Source organism: Elephantulus edwardii, unplaced genomic scaffold (genome assembly GCF_000299155.1).
Source record: "Elephantulus edwardii isolate Elephantulus edwardi_28Jun2011 unplaced genomic scaffold, EleEdw1.0 scaffold00012, whole genome shotgun sequence".
NCBI classification, from domain to species: domain Eukaryota; kingdom Metazoa; phylum Chordata; class Mammalia; order Macroscelidea; family Macroscelididae; genus Elephantulus; species Elephantulus edwardii.
Genome location: NW_006399762.1, coordinates 29,898,276 through 29,919,646, shown reverse-complemented (window position 1 = coordinate 29,919,646; position 21,371 = coordinate 29,898,276). Strand labels below are relative to the sequence as shown.

At 38.5% G+C, this 21,371-nt stretch overlaps 1 protein-coding gene across 4 annotated transcripts in view; it reads left to right on the top strand.

Moving 5' to 3' along the window:
• The window catches only part of NPNT (nephronectin), a 111,164-nt gene that overhangs the window by 60,175 nt on the left and 29,618 nt on the right, over positions 1-21,371 (top strand). For all 4 annotated transcript variants that reach the window (XM_006881115.1, XM_006881112.1, XM_006881113.1 and 1 more), the window contains 3 exons: positions 5,537-5,671; positions 6,132-6,254; positions 7,837-8,232. In XM_006881115.1, coding sequence (XP_006881177.1) covers positions 5,537-5,671; positions 6,132-6,254; positions 7,837-8,232 — 654 coding nt within the window. The remainder of the gene's footprint in view (positions 1-5,536; positions 5,672-6,131; positions 6,255-7,836; positions 8,233-21,371) is intronic.

Below are 21,371 nucleotides of genomic sequence, written 5' to 3'. Positions count from 1 at the left end.
CATGACAGGAGTCCAGAATATATTAGAACTACATAGTAAAGTGGTCTGGATGGGGGTGGGAGGGAACTGGACAACAACGAAAGAACTTTTTTTTTCCCCTTTAAAAAAAAAGCAAACTGGGGTGAGGGACAGGGAGGAAAATATGCAACAATGAATGAATGAAAATCCAAGTTTTTTTATAAACTTTCATTAAGATCTGAATAAAAAAAAATCCTATGGAGCATTTCTACTCTGTCCAGTAGGATCAGAATCAACTTAGGGGCATGAATTCTAATCTTTTTCTGATTAAGATTTGCCTTCTCTGAGTCTCTTAATTTTTAAAATAAGAGTAGTGCCACATAAATGAATATCATGACACATGAAATCTGCTCTCAAAGCCCTCTCCAAAGTACTAAGGAGCAATGATGCCAGTTTAAAAACTAAGGTGTGCTCCATTAAAGCCATGATCTTTTCAATTACTTTTCATCTGAGAGTTGGACAGTGAGTAAGGATGGCGAAAGAATTGATGCCTTTGAGTTGTGATGTTGGAGAAGAATACTTAATATCCCATGGACTGCAAAAAGGACAAATATGTCCTGGGAAAAGTGGAACCAGAGTATTCCTTAGAAGCAAGGAAGTTGAAGCTTCATCTCACATACTTTCAGTTTGTTGCTAGGAGAGGCTGTTTCTTGGAAAGGGACTTCATGCTCAGAGAGATGGAGAGACAGCAAAAGAGAGGAAGACCCCCAACAAAGTGAACTGACACAGTGGCTGCAGCCATGGAATCAAGTGTGTCAGAGATGATGAGGATGACCCAGGACAGGACAGGGTTTAGAGCTATTGTTTCTTAAAGTTGCTGTGAATCATACTCAACTCATTGACACCTTACAACAACAACCTGGTCAAAACAAATATAAGGACTCAATTAAATTACATATGCATACTACCTAGCATGTTGTACACACTCAGTAAGTGGAAGTATTTGGCCATCTCACGGATGTTTTTTCAGTACTGTTCTATGCTGGGACAGAACAGTGATAAAAAAAAGCATCCAAGATTTTAGTTTTCAAAAAGGTTGATAGTCTAATAGGAAAGACAGAAAAGAAACAAAAACTTGATAAAATTTCAAATTTAGTTAAAGGTTAATGAGACACTAAAAGAGGGGAAAACGAAAAGGTTTACTTTAGAAAGCAGGGGGAAGAAAAAGCCTTCAAGTGAGATATAGAGGATAAGCCGTGTGAATCACCAGTCCAGCTGGGCACTGCTGTGGTAGAGCTTGGCTTTGGAAGATTATAAAAAATGACAAATATGGCTGAATTGCAGTGTGAGTATTAGGCGTGGTGACAAGAGGGGAGGTGGAAAGGAGCCACATTGCAAGCTCTTTTAAGGACATAACGTGAAATGTGGATTTTATTTCTAAGGCCGGTGGAAAGTATGGTTCTGATTTCCTAGTCTTATGTTTCAACAAGGTCATTTTGATAGTTGGGTCAGGGAACACTTGACAGGAGTAAAATTGGCATCAGAGAGACATATTGGAGACTCTTGACAAAGGGAGCTCTGGTGACATAGTCAGTCAGTAGGGAGTTGTATGGATAACAACTCAAAGGGTTCAAATTCATTAGTGGCTTTTTGGCAAAAAGACAGTCCCATCCAGTGTGATTTACAGCCTCCAAACCCCTCAGATGGGAGTCATTTCTGACTCAACAGCGAGTGAGTTCATGAATGCAAAATGCAGCCAGAGATATGGCGGCCCAGGTCAGGGTACTGATGGTGGGTGAAGAGGAGAGTTCTTGCTCAGTGCCATCAAGTTGGCTCCAACTCTTAGCAACCTTCTGCACAATAAAATGAAACCCTGCCCAAACCTGTGCTACCCTCATATTCACTGCTGTGCCCAAGCCCATGATTGTAGTCACTTATGCCAATTGTGTTTAAGTTTGTCTCTTCATCCACTGAGCATGATGTTATTTTACAAGCCTAGACTCTCCTGACATGCTTCAGGTATGTGAGATGAAGTGTTCTTTGCCAACATCACAATTAATCTTTGGGCTTCCTTATTCTTTCCTCTCCCTCTTTTTATTTTTTAAAAATTGTGATTCTAACTTAAGTTTACAGAAAGATGGGTTTTCATTCATTCATTGTTGCAAATTTTCCTCCCTTCCCATCCTTTCCCCCCTTACCCAGTCTGCTTTATAGTGCATCTTTTGTTCCAAATTGTCAATTGTTCCATATATAATGCTCAATCATACATTCCCTTCAGATTGTCCTTCATCTCATCTGTTGCAGTGCAGTGTTCATTATCTATACACTCTTTTCCTGTTTTTTCCCAACCACCCCTATTAGTCTTATAACAGGGTTGTGATGCAATATTTGTCCTTTTGTGACTGAGATCTTTCACTCAGCATAATCTATTCCAGGCTCAACAATATTGTGTAGTGTTTTATAAGTCCATTTTTGTGTGTCTGGTTTTTCTTTAAATAAATTTTTATTTTATATTGATTTGCTTACAAATCAAACCAGATCTTTCCCATTTCCTTTACCCACCCATCAAATTAGGTGACTCTGTAATTACCTCCCTGTTAATCCTCCCCCATGTCCTTTTACCCTCCCCCCCTTGAATCTCATGACTGTTTTACTGGTTAGCTTTCTATTTCTACAATAATGGTCTTACATAGTATTTGTACTTATGGGATTGACTTAGTTCACTTAACATAATACTTTCTATTTGCTTGCAAGTTATGTAGTAATTTTCTAAATCATTGCTACTTCATGCTGTGTAGTATTCCATCATGTGAATGTATTGTAATTCCTCAATCTATTCCATTGTGGTTGGACATTTGGGCTTTTCCATGTTGTGATTGTGAATAATGCTGCTGTGAACATTGGTGTACAAATTTCCATTTCTGTGTCAGTTCTAATTTTCTCAGGATATATTCCAAGCAGTGGAATAGCTGGGTCATATAGAATTTCTATGATCAGCTTTTTGAGGAAATGTCAAACTGCCTTCCAGAGTGTTTGTACCATTTTACAATCCCACCAACAGTGTATAAGAGTTCCTATATCTCTACATTCTCTACAACATTCATTATTTGCTGTCCTGTAAACTTTGCCATTGCTACTGGAGTGAGACAGTATCTCATTGTGGTTTTGATTTTCATCTCTCTTATTTCCAGAAGTTTTGAGCATTTCTTTATGTTTGTTGGCCATCCAAATATTTTCTCTCTGGAAGGTCTTTCCGTGTCTTTTGCCATTTTGTAATAGTGTTATCAGTCTTTTTCTTGTGGAGGTTCTAAAACTTTTGTTATGAGACCCTTGTCTGAGATAGTTTTGCCAAATGTTTTTCCCCTATTAGTAGGTTTTCTCTTCATTCTGTTGGAAAATGTTTTTGATGGGCACAGAAATTTAATCTTTAGAAAGTCTCATTCATCAATTTTATCTTGTCCTGGTTTTGTATTTCTGTCTGTATTTGTCAGCCCTTTTATCATGAGCTGTGACTTTTAACAAGCATTGAGGACTCTCCTTCATAGGGTTCCTATGACTCGACGGCACTTAACGATAACAATAAGCCTTTTAAGCTTTTCCTACTTTGTCCTACTTTGGGCCTCCTTATTTTTATTTTAATTTTTTAAAATTTATTATTCATGTCAGTAAAAATTTACAGGGACTTTGGATTTCCATTTATTCATTGTTGCACTTTTCTTCCCTCCCAACCCTCTCCCCTAGTACACTACCCTTTTAGAAAAGTAAAAGAAAGATTCTTTCATTGTTTTACAAACCCTCCCTCCAGGTCCACTCCACCATGTAGCCTTTGCTCTAGACTCCCGTCATGACAAAAATACCTAATCACATATCCCTTTTAAACAGTTTTCTCCCTCATCTGTTTCAATGCAGTATACATTATTGAACCCATCTTTCTCAATCTTTCCCCAACCCCACGGTCAGTCCTGTTTTACAATAGTGGCACCATGCAGTAATTGTCCTTTTGTGTCTGAGATACTTCACTTAGTATAATGTCCTCCAGACTTCACTCAGCATATGTCCTCCAGACTCACCCATTTTGAATAATATTGAATGAGTTCCTTGTTTTGCAATTCAGCACAGTATTCCATTGTGTGAATATACCACAGCTTCTCTATCCATTCGTTTGTTGATGGGCACTTAGGTTGTTTCCTAGCTATTGTGAACAAAGCCGCAGTAAACATGGTTGTGTGTATATATCTGCTTGGATGGCAGTTATGGTCTCTTTGGGGTATATTCCCAGTAGTGGAATTGCTGGGTCAAATGGTGTCTCCATTTGTAACTTTATTATTATTATTAAGTTTTATTAATTTTAATGAACATTTACAGAGATTTGAGGTTTTAATTCATTCATTGTTGCACTATTTTCTCTACCCTCCTCCCCAGTTCGTTCTTCTTTTTTTACCCCCCCCTTGAAAGTCTGTTTTAATTGTCCAGTTGCCACAGTGCTTGTCAAAGCCAGTTCTGATTAATTTCCTTTGTCAGTGTGTCCTACCGCCTTCCACAATGATTGCACTATTTTACACTCCCACCAACAGTGAGTAAGAGTTCCAGTTTCTCCACAACCTCGCCAGCATTTGTTGCTTGTTAAATTTTGCTGTTCTTACTGGGGTGAGATGATATCTCATAGTTGTTTTAATTTGCATTTCTCTTAGAGCTAGGGATTTTGAACATTTCTTCATGTGCTTGTTAGCCATCTGGATGTCTTCTTTGGGGAAGTGTCTGTTCATATCCTGTGCCCATTTTTCTATGGATTATTTAGCTTTATCTTGTTGTGGTGCTCAAGGATTTTATAAATTCTGAATATAAGTCCCTTATCTAATACGTCATTACCAAATACTTTTCCCCAGTCGGTGGCTTCCCTTTTTACCCTGTTGGTGAAGTTTTTGGATGTGCATAGGGATTTGATTCTTAGAAGATCCCATTCATCTACTTTATCTTCTCCTGGTTGCAGGGGGCTTCCTTATTCTTGTACAACTTTCATATGCACAGAAAGCAATTGAGAAATGCCGTGACTTATGCAACATACACCTTAGGCCACTCTACAGAGTTTCTTGGCAGTAGATTTGTTCAGTGACATATGCTTTTTGCTTTCTTGACTGCTGCTTCCATGGATGCTGATTATGGATCCAAGTAAAATTAAATTCATGACAACTTTTAATCTTTTCTTCATTTAGAAAAGGAGAATAAGTGGATTAAAAGAATTTTAATGAGGCAGAGTGAAGGAAGAGAATTAAGAGAAAGAGTTTTGTCAAAGATGACTTGTGTTTATAGTCCAGACAACTAGGTAATGTAAGTGCATCATATGCTGAGACTGGATGCAAGAGAAGACAAGCATAGATTCAGAGGATGAAATGAATTTTGCAAATGTAGACTTTAAATTGTATTTAAAGGGGAAGGATACTAACTGGATAGATAGCACTTATGATGAGTTTTTTATGTGTCAGAAAATCCTTAACAAATGGTTATTGACTTCTTTGAAAAGTCAGTCATTTGAATGTACTACTATTCTTATTAAGGTTTAATTGCCTTCAATTTCTAGATATTGACGAATGTGCTACTGGAAGAGCCTCCTGCCCGAGATTCAGGCAATGTGTCAACACTTTTGGAAGTTATGTCTGCAAGTGTCATAAAGGCTTCGACCTCATGTATATTGGAGGCAAATACCAGTGTCATGGTAATAAAACCCCGTCCTTGCTCAGTGTTGTTTCTTCCTATAGGGCTTCTTTTAATGCCTTAGCTGTAATAGAGGCTGGGATGTCATTGACTGAGGAGAGTGCTGTCTTTAAATGAAACAAACAGAAATCCAGTTCAGCTGTTCATAGTTCTGTATTCAGATTTACGTGGGCCTTCACATTGCAAAGAGAGCTCTGGTGGCCTAGTGGTAAGGAGTTACACTGCCCATCCAAAGGCACACTGTTCGACTCTACCAGCTGCTCCACAGCAGAGAGATGACCAGTCTCTGTCTGGGTGATTGAGGCACAGCCTCTAAGAACCTGAAGGGTCAGCTATGAGTAGATTCCAGCTCAGTAGGACATAACATCACTTTGTGGGTGTGGAGGAAAGAAAAACTATTTCAAGAACTATTTTAAGATAATTATATTTATATAAATTTTTTTCCCTACTTTCTGATGCAGATATAGATGAATGCTCCCTTGGTCAATATCAATGTAGCAGCTTTGCCCGATGTTACAACATACACGGGTCCTACAAGTGTAAATGTAAAGACGGATATGAGGGCGATGGACAGAGTTGTGTGTGTGAGTAATACTTCTCTCCAAACTCCACATTGCAGCAGGAAATCAGGATTACTCAAAGGCCATTTTGAAGGAAGATAAGAAACAAGGTTATTTGTCAAGAGTATAACCTTCATTGTGATACTAATCATGCTTTCCACAAACAATTAAATCACTTGCTCAGGTATTTTTTTGGGGAAAAAAAACTTTAGTCATACATTTTACTACTAAAGGCATTCAAATATCTTTGATGAAAATCTCTCCCTATCTTTCCTTTCCTTAGGAAGAAAGAATAGACCTCTTCCTGAGAATTTTATTTTGCTGAAGTAAGAAAGAAACATTAGTTTACTGTTGGCATTAGGTTATGGGTGTTGTCTTAATATGAACATGTTCTACATTTTTGTTGTTTGTTTTGTTTTTATTTTATCCTGCTCTGAAGAAAATATTTCTCTGCTTTTAAAATTTTTTAAAGCTATAGTTGTAGTAATGGCTATGTTAGTAGATAAACATATACAGTATATCCAAACTAAAGGAAATAATTAAGTATTTATTTTGTGTAGCAATAGACAATCTTTATAATGTCCTGCACAAAATATTTATTGAAAATCACAGGGCAAAGACCCATAAGGATTAAAGGGATATGAAGGATCCTGCAGCCAGTCTTGGTCTAGAGTAAATAATTCCAGGCAGATTAAACATTGCTTCTCTTTGGCAAAGATTATCAAGGAGAGGTTCCACAGTCCCTCATGGTGACCTCTATATATTTATTTTTAAAAAGCAATTGTATAAATTAATAAGGAGAAAAAAAGACTAGTTATAAAATAATAGAATTTTAGTTACAGTGTTCTTACATGAGTGGTATTTATGTAAAATGTAAATAAGAAAAAAGTCATTTTTGGCTATGTCAAGCAACACAATAATATATAGCCACCACCAGGATATATAACAGATTATTTGCAGTTTTCATGTTAAAAAAAAAAAAACTAAACACCACACCAAAATTTTAGTGTCCCTGCCCTACTGGGTATTTTAAAAAATATCATTGACTATTGGTTGATTTTTTTAAAACTTTTTTCCCCTTCATAATAATCTTTCAAATAACTCCTTTCTTTTCCCACTCTGATATAGGTTTTTACCTTATAAATACATAAAACTCTTTGTAGAAATACTAATTTATTTTGGATATATGTAATAGATGTATCTGTGAATATATATGATAAATAAACACTGACGTGTTTTGTTATTTGGAATTTATATTTATAGGAAGAGAGGGCACTCTGATAATGTAGTCCATAAGGAATTACAAGTCTAACCCAAAGGTGACACCCCTCTAACCATTTGAATCTAATACCTGTTGTGCAGGAGAAAGATGGACATTGTCCTCCTGCTCCACTTACAGCCTGTAAGAACTCAATGGCAGGTCAGCTGTGAGACTATCCCATCTAGACGGCCATGAGTTTTAGTTGGGTTTGAATAGTGGGGAAATATTCTGAATGTGAAAAGCAGCCCGACTGGCACAAGATGTTTTTAAGTGTTTGGTTTTTAGTTTGTTATTTTCATTTCCTAGGATGTTATAAATATGATTTAAATCTTTTGACTCTTTCAGATATTCCAAAGGTCATGATTGAACCTTCAGGTCCGATTCACGTGCCAAAGGGAAATGGTACCATTGTGAAGGGTGACGGAGGCCACAGTAATTGGATTCCTGATGTTGGAAGTACTAGATGGCCGTTGAAGACACCGTATATTCCTCCTGTCATTACCAACAGGCCCACTTTTAAGCCAACTACAAGACCCACACCAAGGCCCACACCACAGCCTACCTTTCCCCTCCCGCTGCCACCATCTACAGTGTTTAGAACCCCTCCACCACCACCAGTCCCACCAAGGCCCACCACCAGATTGACAACTATGGCACCGGCTACCAGTACATCGCCAAGTGTGATAACAGTGGACAACAGGATACAGACCGATCCTCAGAAACCCAGAGGAGATGTGTTCAGTAAGTCATTTAAATATCTTGACCCTTTTAATAGGCTTTTTTATGATGTTATTTCAACCACAGGTCATGCCTTGAATAAGAAACTTGCGGGAGAATTATCTGTGCAAAATACAAAGTCTGTGTTGTTATGTACTCTCTAGTCAGAACCGACTCGTATCTGACCTTCCAACAGGTTTTCAGAGGCAGTGAGTGAATCACACAGGAGTTGGCTGTTCTTTTTAATCTGGTGGAGCAGCTGATGGATTTGAACCATGCTCCTTTGGGCTGTCAGCACAGTTCTTTACCACTTGGCCATGAGAACTCCCTATAAATAAATAAAAGACTGTAAATAGCTTTACAGGGAGTCAGTCAGTTGGCAAAGAGGAAAGAACGTATGTAAGAATGGAAACAATATCCTGAAATTGTATAGCAGCAGAGCTCCTATCCAGTATGGGAATTCTCCTCACATGCTTAAGTTTAAATGAAAACACAATCAGTGAAACGTTGACTACTATCTGAAAGGTTGGTAGTTCAGACCCACCCAGAGGAGCCTTGTAGGACAGGCCTGATGGTCTGCTTGCCAAAGCAGCCTTGAAAACTTGGTAGAGAGTGCTGGTCTGCATGCGTGGGTTGCCATGAGCCAGAACTGGCTCAAGACAACTAGCAAGAGCACAAGGGTCAGACTCAGTTATTGAATTGTAGGACTGAAACAGGAAATATTGCAGTCTACAGGGAACAACAATAACTGTAGTACTATGTTAGGTACAGTGCCAGAGCTTTGTTTAGGACTCTGTATAAGAACAGAGAAAATTGTTCCCCAAACAGTCTTTGGGCAAGAAATTAATAGGGAGAAACTCCTACATGAACTGGTGATTTGGTCAGCAGAGCGGGTTATACACACTGGGTGTTATGGTTAAGAGGCTCAGAAGTGAGAAGAGCATCCACAGTAGATAATAAGTAAAGTGGTGATTTGAAGCCCGGAGAAAAGGTGGACAATTTACCTTCTATATTTGTTGTAAGCTAGTGATTAGTTAGGGTGCTTGGGTGGTGTGGTCGGTGTGCCTCTCTGCTGGTTCGGATTCATCGGCGGCTCCTTGGGAGAGAGGCACTGTCTCCTCCCCAGTAATTTACAGTCTCAGAGACCTAATGGAAGATCAGCTATGAGTCGATTCTGACTTGACAACAATGAGTGAGTAATTATTATCAAGGCTGAAGCTACATTTAAATCAAGTACTTCCAGATTTTAATGATGACTGGTTAAAGGGTTGTACCCATTATGGATATATGGGAAGAAAATTAAATTTAGAAGACAGAGAGTAGTAGTCTCTTTTTATCAAACTAAAGTTTGCATTTTGACAACACTTTTGCTCCTTACATTTATGTATCCATTAGACACATTAGTTTCACAATTCTCTTTCTTAACTCCTTTCCCATTTCCTCTTGTATCTTTTCTTCTACTTTCTACAGTGCTTACTTCTTTTCCCTTCTCCCATTCCCCGAGGGCAGAACTAAGCATTATTTCTTTCATATTGAAACTTTTTACCAAGTGAAAATGAGCCTTTACATTTCTGGGCTTTAGGGGAAAAGAAAACTTCTTTTATGTATAAGTGACTTTCAAGTGTTTCCCCTGGGCAAATGGCTTAGTGGGTCAAGAGTTATGCTGCTATCCAAAGGAAGGCAGTTCAAATCCACCACCTACTCCTCAGGAGATGGATAAACTACTCCCAAGTAATCAACAGTCCCTAGAAACCGAGTGTGTGTAGGTTCAGCTATGAATCAGTTTGGCTCAACAGCACATAACAATTGTCCTTTTAGTGAATGATGAGATGTAGTTATGTGTATTTTGAAAATGCTGTTGCTGTTGTTATATGCCTGTGCTGCCGAGTCACTTGTGACTCATAGCGACCCTATGTACAACAGCCCTAAACTCTGCTCTGTCCTGTGCCAATCGCACTGTCTCTGACACACCCATCCCAATTACCCCAGTCACTGAATCAATCCACCTCATAGAGGGCCTTCCCCTCCTGCACCGTCCCTCCACCCTACCAAGCGTGATGTCCTTCTCCAAGACCGGTCCCTCCTTACAACATGTCCAAAGTATGTCAGACGAAGCCCCAGAATCCTTGCCTCCAGGGAGCCGCCCAGTTTAAGCTCTCCAGGATGAATCTGTTTTCCTAGCACTCCATGTTACCCTCAATACTCTTCTCCACCACCACAGCTCAAAAGCATCAATTCTCATTTTATTCTCCTTAATCATTGTCCAACTCTCTGATGCATAACAAGGGATAGCAAAGACCATGGTCTGTATCAGACGTACCTTAGTCTCCAGAGAGACACCATTGCTCTTCAGTACTTTGGAGAGGTGCCTAACAGCAGACTTTCCCATTGCAATACGTCTTTTAATTTCCTGGCAGCTGGTGCCAAGAGTGTTGACTGTGGAGCCAAGCAAACTAAAGCTGCATATAATTTTAGAGGACTTAGATTATCACTCCTAAAATGTACATTTTATATGAGCTTATTTATATATTTCTTAAGAAGCATATTTTTGTGATGATCTCTTTCCTCCGTTTTTCACAGTTGTTGTTGATTGCCATCCAGTCTAGCATGGCTCACAGTGACCCTCTAAACAAAAGACCTGAAGCCTTTCTAGAACTGTCATTTTTTCTCAAAGTTCATAGTTTCCAGAGGCGTGTGGTTTAGGAAGTGAATGCCACCCCTGCTTGTTCTCTAATTGTTTTACTTTTTTCCATCTCCTTGTGTTCATGCTTTAGGGATTTATTCATGGATGCCTAAGAAAATCTGGTGTTTATTCTGTTTTCTCAGAGTTGTTATTATTTATTGCCATCAAGTCAAGCACAACTCATACCCTATGTCATGAAATATGGTTATTTAATGTAGCAAGATGCTATTTAACACTTCTTTAGAAATAAAAACAAAAATTGACTAGCGCTTTCCTTTTTTAAAAGTCACTGTTGCCGTTTCACCTATCCATATAAACTCACATAAGCATTAACAATAATATTGATGTTCACCAGCAGAATTTAGCAGGATAAAATAGGAAGTAGGTTGTTTCAGTAATGTTTGAGATCACTCATAATAATAAAAAAAAGTGTGATGGTAAAGTCAGGCCCTGGAAAAGGATTACCTTGATCTGAGGCCAAGGCTCTCGAGCCACAGATAGCACCACTGCCTGCAACACTTCTGCCAAGAAAGTAACACCTCCTCCCATTTCATCTTCAGTTATAGCGAACTACTGTTTAATTTTAGCACACAGGAGAAAATTCGGGGTATTTTGTGCTTAACTTGCTGCTTTGTGGTTGTGGCATGTATTCTGAAAAAAGGAAATGTTCTAAGTTTTTAATCCAAGATGCAGTTTTAATCCAAGACACAGTTAACTGGTGTCTATTCATTTTGAAAAGAGAAAGGAATTTTAGTGCTATTTAGTTTGTTACCATTTTTTTTTTTCACTTCTGTACATCTGGCATAACTTCCTTAACCATCTTTATTCCCTAATTTTCTGGGCATAGGATGTGAGACTAGAACCGAATCATGCTATAGACTTTCAGGTGATGCTGATTTTGGCCATTACTTGGCAGTATTCTCCACATCACTTACTTGCCCAATCATATCACTCACTCACAGCCTTGGGATCAGAACCAGCTCATAGCTGACCCTCCAGTGAGTTTTTGTAAAGCTGTCAATAGCACAGGAAGTGGTTGCTCATCTTTCTGATTTCCTCTTGTTTAAAGTTAACAAGACCTTGTGGAGAGCCTTTGTATTAAAAAGCCTTCCATATTTAAAAAGTCTTTATATTTTAAAGGCCTTTGTATTTAAGTGTCTTCCATATAATTGTTATATGTGTGTTCTTCCTCTGCAAAAAATTTGTAGAGATATGCTGAGAGAAAACTCAAAGAAGAAATACAAAAGTACAAGAATATATCACCAGAAGTTCTCTCTAGACTGATAGATAATCTGCCTGTGTAACCTTTCCAGTTGGATGAAAATAGATGTCTGGAATTAAACATATCTAAATTTTTTTTCTGATATTACCTATAACCTTCCTAATGCTGCTAATTGCTAAGGCCAAAGAAGCTGAAGACAGGTTGCTAGTGTGTCTTCTAGGGAATCTTGTTAGTCTTTATTTCCAATTATATCCAGTGTTATCACCAGCCACCCACCACTGATGTGCTCTTTATTATTCTCAACCTACATTTATGAAATTATGGCTTAAACAGTTTCATGACTTTTGTTTTCACTGTAGATGCCACAGTTTAGGACAGGGTTCTGGTCTGTTATCCACAGGGCTCCTCTGAATCATAGTCAACCTGACAGCACCAAAACCAACATGGCTAAAACATCATTAATATTCTGAGGTCCTGAGAGATGATGGACACAGTTGATATCAACTGTCAGTAGTATAGAGCCTCCAGACTCCATGGATTTTATACCCTAGGAATACGAGACATTAGATTGATGGGGAACATGTAAATAGTACATGATCAAGGAAATGATATTTCATGGATGGTGTGAAACTATGAAGCTGTTTCTTGCTACTATTATTACTGTGACGCGGAGTAGGTTTTTGCAGAGCTTCCAGACTTAAATTGTACTAGGGAGAAGGATTGGTGATATACTTCAAAAATCAATCCCTGGAAATATTATGGCTCGTAGCAGTTTGAGCTGAAGCTACTAGTGATAATGATGCAAGTTCTAGAAGCATTTTGTTCAGTTTGTGCATAAAGTTACTGTGAGTCTGGAGCTGCTGATAACAATAACACATTTAATGATTCTAGATTTCTTAGACCTTTTAGAATAGAAATACTAACAAATATTTTGGCAGGGCTAGCCCTAAATATGTTGTTTGAGTAACATTGAGGTTCCCTAAGATAGCATGAAATTCTTGCACTTTCTCTAACGGGGCAGGCAGTGCTTCCCTAAGTGTGTTTCACAGAACATTGGTTTTCCGGGATAGTATGCAATTGTATGCCTGAAAAAGTCCCGAAGTCAAATAGCTTAGAAATTCTAAGAGTTGCCAACTTAAACAGGTTTGTGAACCGCAGAGCATCTCAATAATGTGCTAATGGCCAGTGCAAATCTCTAGAAGAGGCATATAAAATGCATAATTTACCAAAATAGAATTAATTATAGGATTAGAATTTAGTGAGATAGGAATTCAGGCTAGCAAACTTCAGGCCAGAATGGACTGAATTTAGGAGTGCAGAGACATACTCTTCTCAGAGCCTGGCCGTCTTCTCTGCTTAGCTTATTTGCGTAGTTTCTGAGCTTCATAGGTCTTGGACCCAAGAAATATTTTGGAGAGGGTGGATGGGGTACAGGAGTGGAAGTCTTTACTTAGACGTGATATCAGAACAAGCAGTAGCTGTAACAGACAAAATAAGATAAACTTTATGCAGATGCTAGAGTAAAGGAAGTTGGGGATGAAAGCATTGTACTCTAGGAATAAATGAGATATTATACAACTACTAACAACTAACCTTTTGAAAAATACCCATTAAGAAAAAAGAAGGTACATACTGTGTCTATATATATTACCCCTATTGTTATTGTTATGTTCCATTGAATAATCTGTGACTCACAGCAACCCTATGAAAAATCGCTCTGAACCCTGCCCTATCCTGAGCCAATCTCACTGTCTCTGATGCACTTACCCCTATTACCCCAGTTACTGTGTCAATCCCTCTTATCTGGGTTCTTCCTCTCCTGTGCTGTCCCTCCACCCTTCCAAGAATGATGTCTTTCTACAAGGACTGGTTGGTCTTTCCTGGCAACATGCCCAGCATATGTGAGATGGAGCTCAAATTTGGAAATATACACACATACACTTTCATATATATATACTTTCACATATATGTGTGTGGATATGTATATTTATCTATGAAAAAAAATACATACACACACACACACACACACACGGAGGTCTGTAAGAAAAACTACTAAATAACCATGGTATATATATTAATTTATGGTGTTTTGGGTCATTTTCATTGGCTGCTTTATATTCTCATGTAGTGACTCTTAATCTATCACCTCTATCATTGATAATAGTAATTTGATAATAGCAGGTATTCCTTAGAAAGGGACAATGGTAAGAAAACTCTACATAGTAGAAGAGGGAGTTGTATATTTTGAAACAGTGCTTAAAGAGATGGCAATTAATTATTACTGTCGTAAGGATATTGATTTTATTTAAAGCATACTGGTGGCTTAGTGGTAAGAAAGTGCACTGCAGTCCTTAAAGCACACAAATTGAAACCATCAGCTGATCTGCAGGAGAAGTATGGGCAATCTCCTCCCGTGAGTTTACTGCCTCTGAAACCTGTCGGAGAGTCAACTATGGGTCATTTCTGACTTGACGATACACAACAGCAAAGCAAACTAGTTTTTTAAAAATCATTAAAGGTTTTATTAACTTTTATGGTTTAGCCTATCAAAATTTTCCCACTGAATGTGTTCAAGTATGAGCAAGTTTAGCTTCTGTGAAAGTCAAATGTTTCAGGTAATGTAATATCACTTGAACCAGAAAGCAGATTTTACTTCTCTGTGTGTTAGCAGATGCCCATTACTAAACCAAACATTCTTGGGAAGGCTTTATTGTGCATGCAAACCACAAGAAAGCAAAACATTGATTCTGTAGGTGTGGAATGGAGTCCGAGACGGCATTTTCAATGAACATGCAGGTAATGTTGGTCCTCTGCAAACCACATTTTTTAGTAGCAGGCTATCTAAACCATAATGAACAGCTTCCCCCAACCTCATGGTCTCTTAGATGAAAGGGCTTCAAACTAGTTCTGTCTAGTTCAGTCACAGCCAATGATGTGAAACTGGGTTTTTACAAAAAATTAAAAATTTGAGTGAATGAGTATGATAATCGGAACAGGAGAAGTTGCAGGCAGAAGGCCTGAAATGGAAGAATTGGGAACCAAATGCAGAAGATTAGATTATTTCCAGGACTGCAGAAAGAGACATTCAAAAAGGCCTGAGTGATCTCCATCTTTGAGCTGTGCACCATTGTTTCTGATTCTGTTGGAAGAGATTTGGGTCTATGCAACCTGCACACTCCCCTTTGTTTTATAAGAGGGAGATTATGTTTTCACTGGGACAGCAACCTGGAGTTTTTCCTCTTAAGTTACTGTCCTGATTCATCCACATTTTACAAATTCCATTCAGCTTCACTTCATCAGCCATGACTGACCTGGGAAGAACTGGTCCCAAATTATGCTTGACAGAGACATAGTTAGGAAAACATCGATTGTTTAAGGATAGCAGTTTTGCCTAGGCATATGTCCACTTCTGAGATTTTTTTAAAAATCCCCATATCATTGTTGTTGCTGTTATTAGGAAAATATGAGAATGTTTTGAAATTTGAAGTTGTGGGCAGTAGAAATAAAATTGTTTCTTTTGTCTGATTGCTGCATACGTCCCAAGCAAGGTTCTTTTCCTCATTCTGTTTCTATGTATTTTATAGAGTCTGTGACTGGGGTGCTGGCTTTGTCCTCAGTCTTGAGAAGATTACCCTATCTTTCTAATGCTGTGTGGTGATGAGTAAAAAGATTGTTTCTGCTAAGAGGTGAAAAGGTCCTCAAACTAGTTTGCTTTCTAGTAAACAGGAAGCCCTGGGGAGGCCCTGGGAGGATGCCTGACATCTTCCTGAAGATTAAATTTCAGCTCAGGTTTTGAAGAAGTGGGTTGTCGCTGCTTACAGGTCAGGATCTGGTGCAGTGAATTCTGAACATTGTGAAGATTTGTGACTTATATTTTAATTGGATCCTGTGGCAGCTGGTAAAGGGGGGGAAGTCTCTCTGGAAAGTATGTACTTGGAGTTCTTGGAGAAGGTGATCAAAGTCAGAAATCATGTTTTTAGAATATGAACATTTTCTCTGAAAACTCTATGGTAAAGTTAATAATTAAAAGTATTGTGCTCATAGCACTGTGATTTGGATCACATTTTCCTATATTTTTGTTCTTTCCTCTGTAAATTGGTGATATTGTCTGTTTCATTGAGTGTTAGATGAAAGAATGTATAAAAAACTTACCGTAGTGCTTGGCACTTCATAAAGACTCTATACTTTAGTATTATTACTACTGTTACTGCTGAACTCATTTATATGATAATAGCATTGCCTACTTAACCCTTATAAAAAGACAGCTGTATTTTGTGTTCCAGTTTTGAGTTGATAGTTTCCTGATGCTTTTTTACTATGGTTCATTTGAGCTTTACTGTTATTTTTGGCCCATCATATCCTTTGGAATCAAAGTGATTTGCAAGTGAGAACTATTACACGAGCCAAGAAAATGAAAATAGAAACCTCTTTATTTCATACATCCTGTGTTTATGGTACTTGGTTGTTGTTAAACTCGAGAAGGCTTCACCTCAGGGTCCCTACTGTGTAGAAAATGACAGTAGTCTTTTCAGGGATGAATCTCGATAGGAGCCAGCTACACTGAGACTGATGAATGAATATTCACAAAAAGGAAAGCTGTATTTCTTCCTTCTCTCACTCATATCTGTGCTCTAATCTAGAGTCTCTAAAGCTTCTAGGTTCTGCCTCTAGAAAGACCCCAAGTATTCACTTATTTTGGCCTGAGCCCACTGACAATCTGTCCCTTAGAGCAGCTGGCCTTCAGCTGCACCTCAGAAGGTGTGAGTTCTTCACTGGATCCAAGCAGATATTGGAGAATGCCATTACCATGTGCATTCTGTTCTGTGGAGTCAGTTCTGATGGAGCTGAACCTTCACAAGTTTCCTTGGCTTGAAAGAGGAAATGAGAACAAAACCTGTTCATTGTTTTCCTAATCTGCAGAGATTCTGCTCCGATCCTAATGATCATACTTAGAAAAGAGTGATCTTTGAGACATTCTGTTCCCCTATAATTGGATTTCTGCACATAGTCCTTCAGAGTTCTTTGGAAATGTAATTATGGTATAAGCAATGGAGAAATAGGCAAGCCATACAAATGGACTCCTTTCTGAGTAGGCATCTCTACTTTCAGGTTTTACCAGATAACTTTTCTTTCTCTCTCTCTCTTCAGTTTCTTTCTCCTATATCCAAAGGGCTATAGAGATATGACAGCTGGTTTGCTTTAACATATAGAAACTTATTCTCTTACAGTTTGTTATTATTGTGTTCTAGATTGACTCATAGCTGACCCTCCATCAGGTTTTCAGAGGCAGTAGATCACAGGGGAGAACATGCCCATATTTCTCCCATGGAGCAGCTGGTAGATTCAAATCATGTACCTTTGTGTTGACAATACAGTTCCTTACCTCTAAGCCATCAGAGATTTCTCTTACATTTCATTGTCGTTGTAGGTGCTCTCAAGTCGAGTATGACTCATAGTAACCCTGTGAACAACAGATCTGAACTCTGTCCTTTCCTGTGCCATTCTCGTCATCTCTGACATACTTGAGCCCATTGCAGCAGTTACTGTGTCAATCCATATAGTTAAAGGTCTTCCTCTCCTTTGTCAATCCTCCACTTTTCCAAGCATGGTGTCCCTCTCCAAGGGAATAGCTTCTCCTAGCAACATGCCCAAAGCATGTGAGCTGAAGCTTTGACATCTTTGCCTTCTGCTATACTTTCTGCAATACATATCTGTTTTTTTCTTTTGGCAGTCTGTGGGATATTCAGTACTCTTTTCTAACACCACAGCTCAAAGGCATCAATTCTTCTGTCATCCTTATTCATTGCCCAGCTCTCAAATGCATAGTAGATGACTGAAAAGACCATGGCCTGAATCAGATACACCTTAGTCATCAAAATGACATCATAGGCCCTCAATAATTTGGAGAAGTCTTTGACTACACACTTAGTGCAGTACGTCTCCTGATCTCCTGACTGCTGGTACTAAGGATTGTGGATTCAAGTAAGCTGAAGTAATTGACCATTTCAGTCTTTTCTTCATCTATCATGATGTTGTCTATCTGTCCGGTGGTAAGGATTTTTGTTTTCTTTTTTTATATTTTTTATTTTATTTTATTAATTTAAATGAACATTTACAGAGATCTTGGATTTCCATTCATTCATTGTTGCACTTCTTGATTTTTGTTTTCTTGATGTTGTGATATAATCCATAGTGAAGTCTTTAATATACAACAACAAGAGCTTCATGTCGTTCACATTTTCAGCAAGCAAAGTTGTGTAATCTGCATAATGCAGGTTGTTGATGAATCTGATGCCACATTCTTCTTCATAGAGAACAGCTTCTCCAATGATTTGTTCAGCATACCAGTTAAATATCTATGGAGGAGAATTAAGCACTGGTGTATACGTCTCCTGATTTTTAAACTATATAGCATTCTCTTACTCTACTTGAATAAAATTCTCTTGATATAGGTTTTTGCATGAGCAAAATTAAGTGTTCTAGGATTCCCTTTCTTCTCAGTGTTAGCCATGATTTGTTATAATCCATACAGTTAAATGCCTTAGTATTATTTGATAAAGCATAAATAGACATTCTTCTGGTATTTTCTGCTTTCACCCAGGATTCTTCTGATATCAGCAATAATATCTCTTAGCGTTGGCAGCCTCTTCTAAACCCAGTTTGAGCTTTTGTCAATTCTCTGTGAATGTACTTTTCTCGCTGTTTTTATGATCTTAGCAATATTTTGCTTGTATTATAATGGAATCTATTGTAATGGAATACACAGAGACATAGAGCTGGAAAATAAAAAGGAAAGAACTTGCTTAGAGTATCTCCAGCTGAAAGAACTGAAAAACAATTCAAGCCTCAAGTTGCACTACTTGGAGGTGCTATAGGCAAAATCTTGAATGATCCAGGAAGCATAAAATGATCATGGAAGGAATACACAGAATCACTGTACCAAAAAGAACTGGCTGATACAGAAATATTTTAGTAAGTACCATATGAACAAAAGTTAGTGATAAGGAAGGGAGAAATTCAAACTGCAATGAAGGCATTGACAAAAAAATAAAAGTCCCAGGAATTGATGAATATCAATTGACATGTTTCAAATGGCAGATGCAGCCCTGGATGTGCACACCTAACTGTGCCAGGAAATTTGAGGATAGCTGCCTGGCCTACCAATTGGAGGAGATCCATATTTGTTCCCATTCCCAAGAAAGATGATACAGCAGAAGGTGGAAACTACCAAACAATAACATTAATACCACATGCAGGCAAAATACTGCTTAACATAATTTAAAAGTGGCCAGAACAGTATATAGAGAATTGCCAGAAGTTCAAGCTGGCTTTAGAAGAGGCCATGGCATCAGAGATATCATTGTTGAAGTCAGATGAATTCTGGATGAAAGCAAAGAATAATGGAAAAAAATGTCTATTTGCACTTTATTGACTATTCAAAAGCATGTGGCTCATAACAAATTATGGCTAGCATGAAAAGAATGAGAATCCCAGAACACTTAATTGTGCTCATGAAAAACTTAGACCTAGGCTAAGAAGCTGTTGTGTAGATAGAGCAAGGGAGTATTACATGGTTTAAAATAAAGAGAGGTGTGTGTCAGGATTTTATCCTTTCACCATACCTGTTCAACCTGTATGCTGAGCAGATTATTGAGAAGCTGGACTCTGTGAAGAAGAATGTGTCATCAAGATTGGAAGAAGACACATAATAAGTAACCTTTGTTATGCAGATGAAACAACTTTGCTTGCTGAAAGTGAGGAGGAATTGAAGTACTTACTGCAGAAGATGAAATTCTGCAGCCTTCAATATGAATTGCATCTCAACATAAAGAATAACAATTTCTCACCACTGTACTGATAGGTGACTTCATAATAGATGGAGAAAAGATTGAAACTGTCAATGAGTTCATCTTACTTGAATTCACAATCAGCAGAGTTGGTACTGGCGATCAGGAGAAGAGGAGATGTATTGCATTGGTAAAGTGAATAGTCAGGGACTTCTCCAAATTACAGAGGAACAATGATGTTAGAGGACTAAGATGACCCTGATTCAGACCATGGTCTTTTCAGATCACTTGCTGTGCTGCTGAGAGCTGGAGAATGAATAAGAATGACAGAAGAAAAATTGATGCCTTTGAGCTGTGATGTTGCAGAAGAGTACTGAATATCCATTGGACTGACAAACAAACAAACAGATGCATCTTGGAGAAGGTGTAGCCAGAGTACTCCTTGGAGGCAAGGATCACGGAGCTTAGTTTCATATGTTTTGGACATGTTGTGAGGAAAGACTGTTATTCCCTGGAAGGACATCATGCTTAGAAAGATGAAGGGACAGTTAAAGAGAAGCCCCTCACTCTGGTGGATTGACACAGTGACTACTTCAGTGGGTTCAAGTGTGTCAGAGATGAGGATTCAACAGGGTTCAGATCTGTTGTTCATAAGGTTGCTATGACATAAGGTCATACTTAACTTGACAGTCCCTAACAGCAACAATAACAACATCTATTATTGATATTGTTCTATCATTCTGACATTCTGTTGGATCACCTCTCTTCAGAAGGGAACAAATATGGATTTCCTCCAATCAGTTGGCCAGATAACTGATTTCCAAATTTCTTGACACAGGCTGGCAAGCACAATCAGGACTGCATCTGTTATATGAAGTATGTTATTTGGTACCTTGTTGATTCCTAGGGGCTTTTTAAAAACTACTTAGAGTTTAGGATATTCCAATTTCAGGGTACCTGTCCTTCCCAGAAAAAGATTCACTTTCTGTCAGTTGTGGAGGAAAGACTTTTTTCCTTCAGCATCTGTAGGCCAGCCAGTCCTTGAAGATGGCCTTTTCTGGCCTTCTCTGGTGTCTGGCCTTCTCTGGTGTCAAAGAGCTTCCTAGTATAGGGGCCTGGACCCAAAAGGATGCACCCTACTCCTGGTGAGTATTTCTTGGTGGTACTGTGCTATCCTCCTCTCAGCTGGTGTGCCTCCTTCCCTGCCCCTCTCATATTGTCATCAAGTTAGAACCAACTAACAGCTGATCCTCCATCAGTCTTCGGAAAGGCTGTAACTCACACAGGAATCCATTGCCTATTTTTCTCCTCTAGAGCTGCTGGTAGATTTGAACTGGCAGAGAGATAGCAGCACAACACCCTACAAACAAAGCCACCAATGGTCCTAGAGAGAATGAAGGCATTACAGGCTATGCCTAGAATCTTCCTTCCCTTGATCATAATTAAAGAGCTGGGGATTAAGGGATGTTGT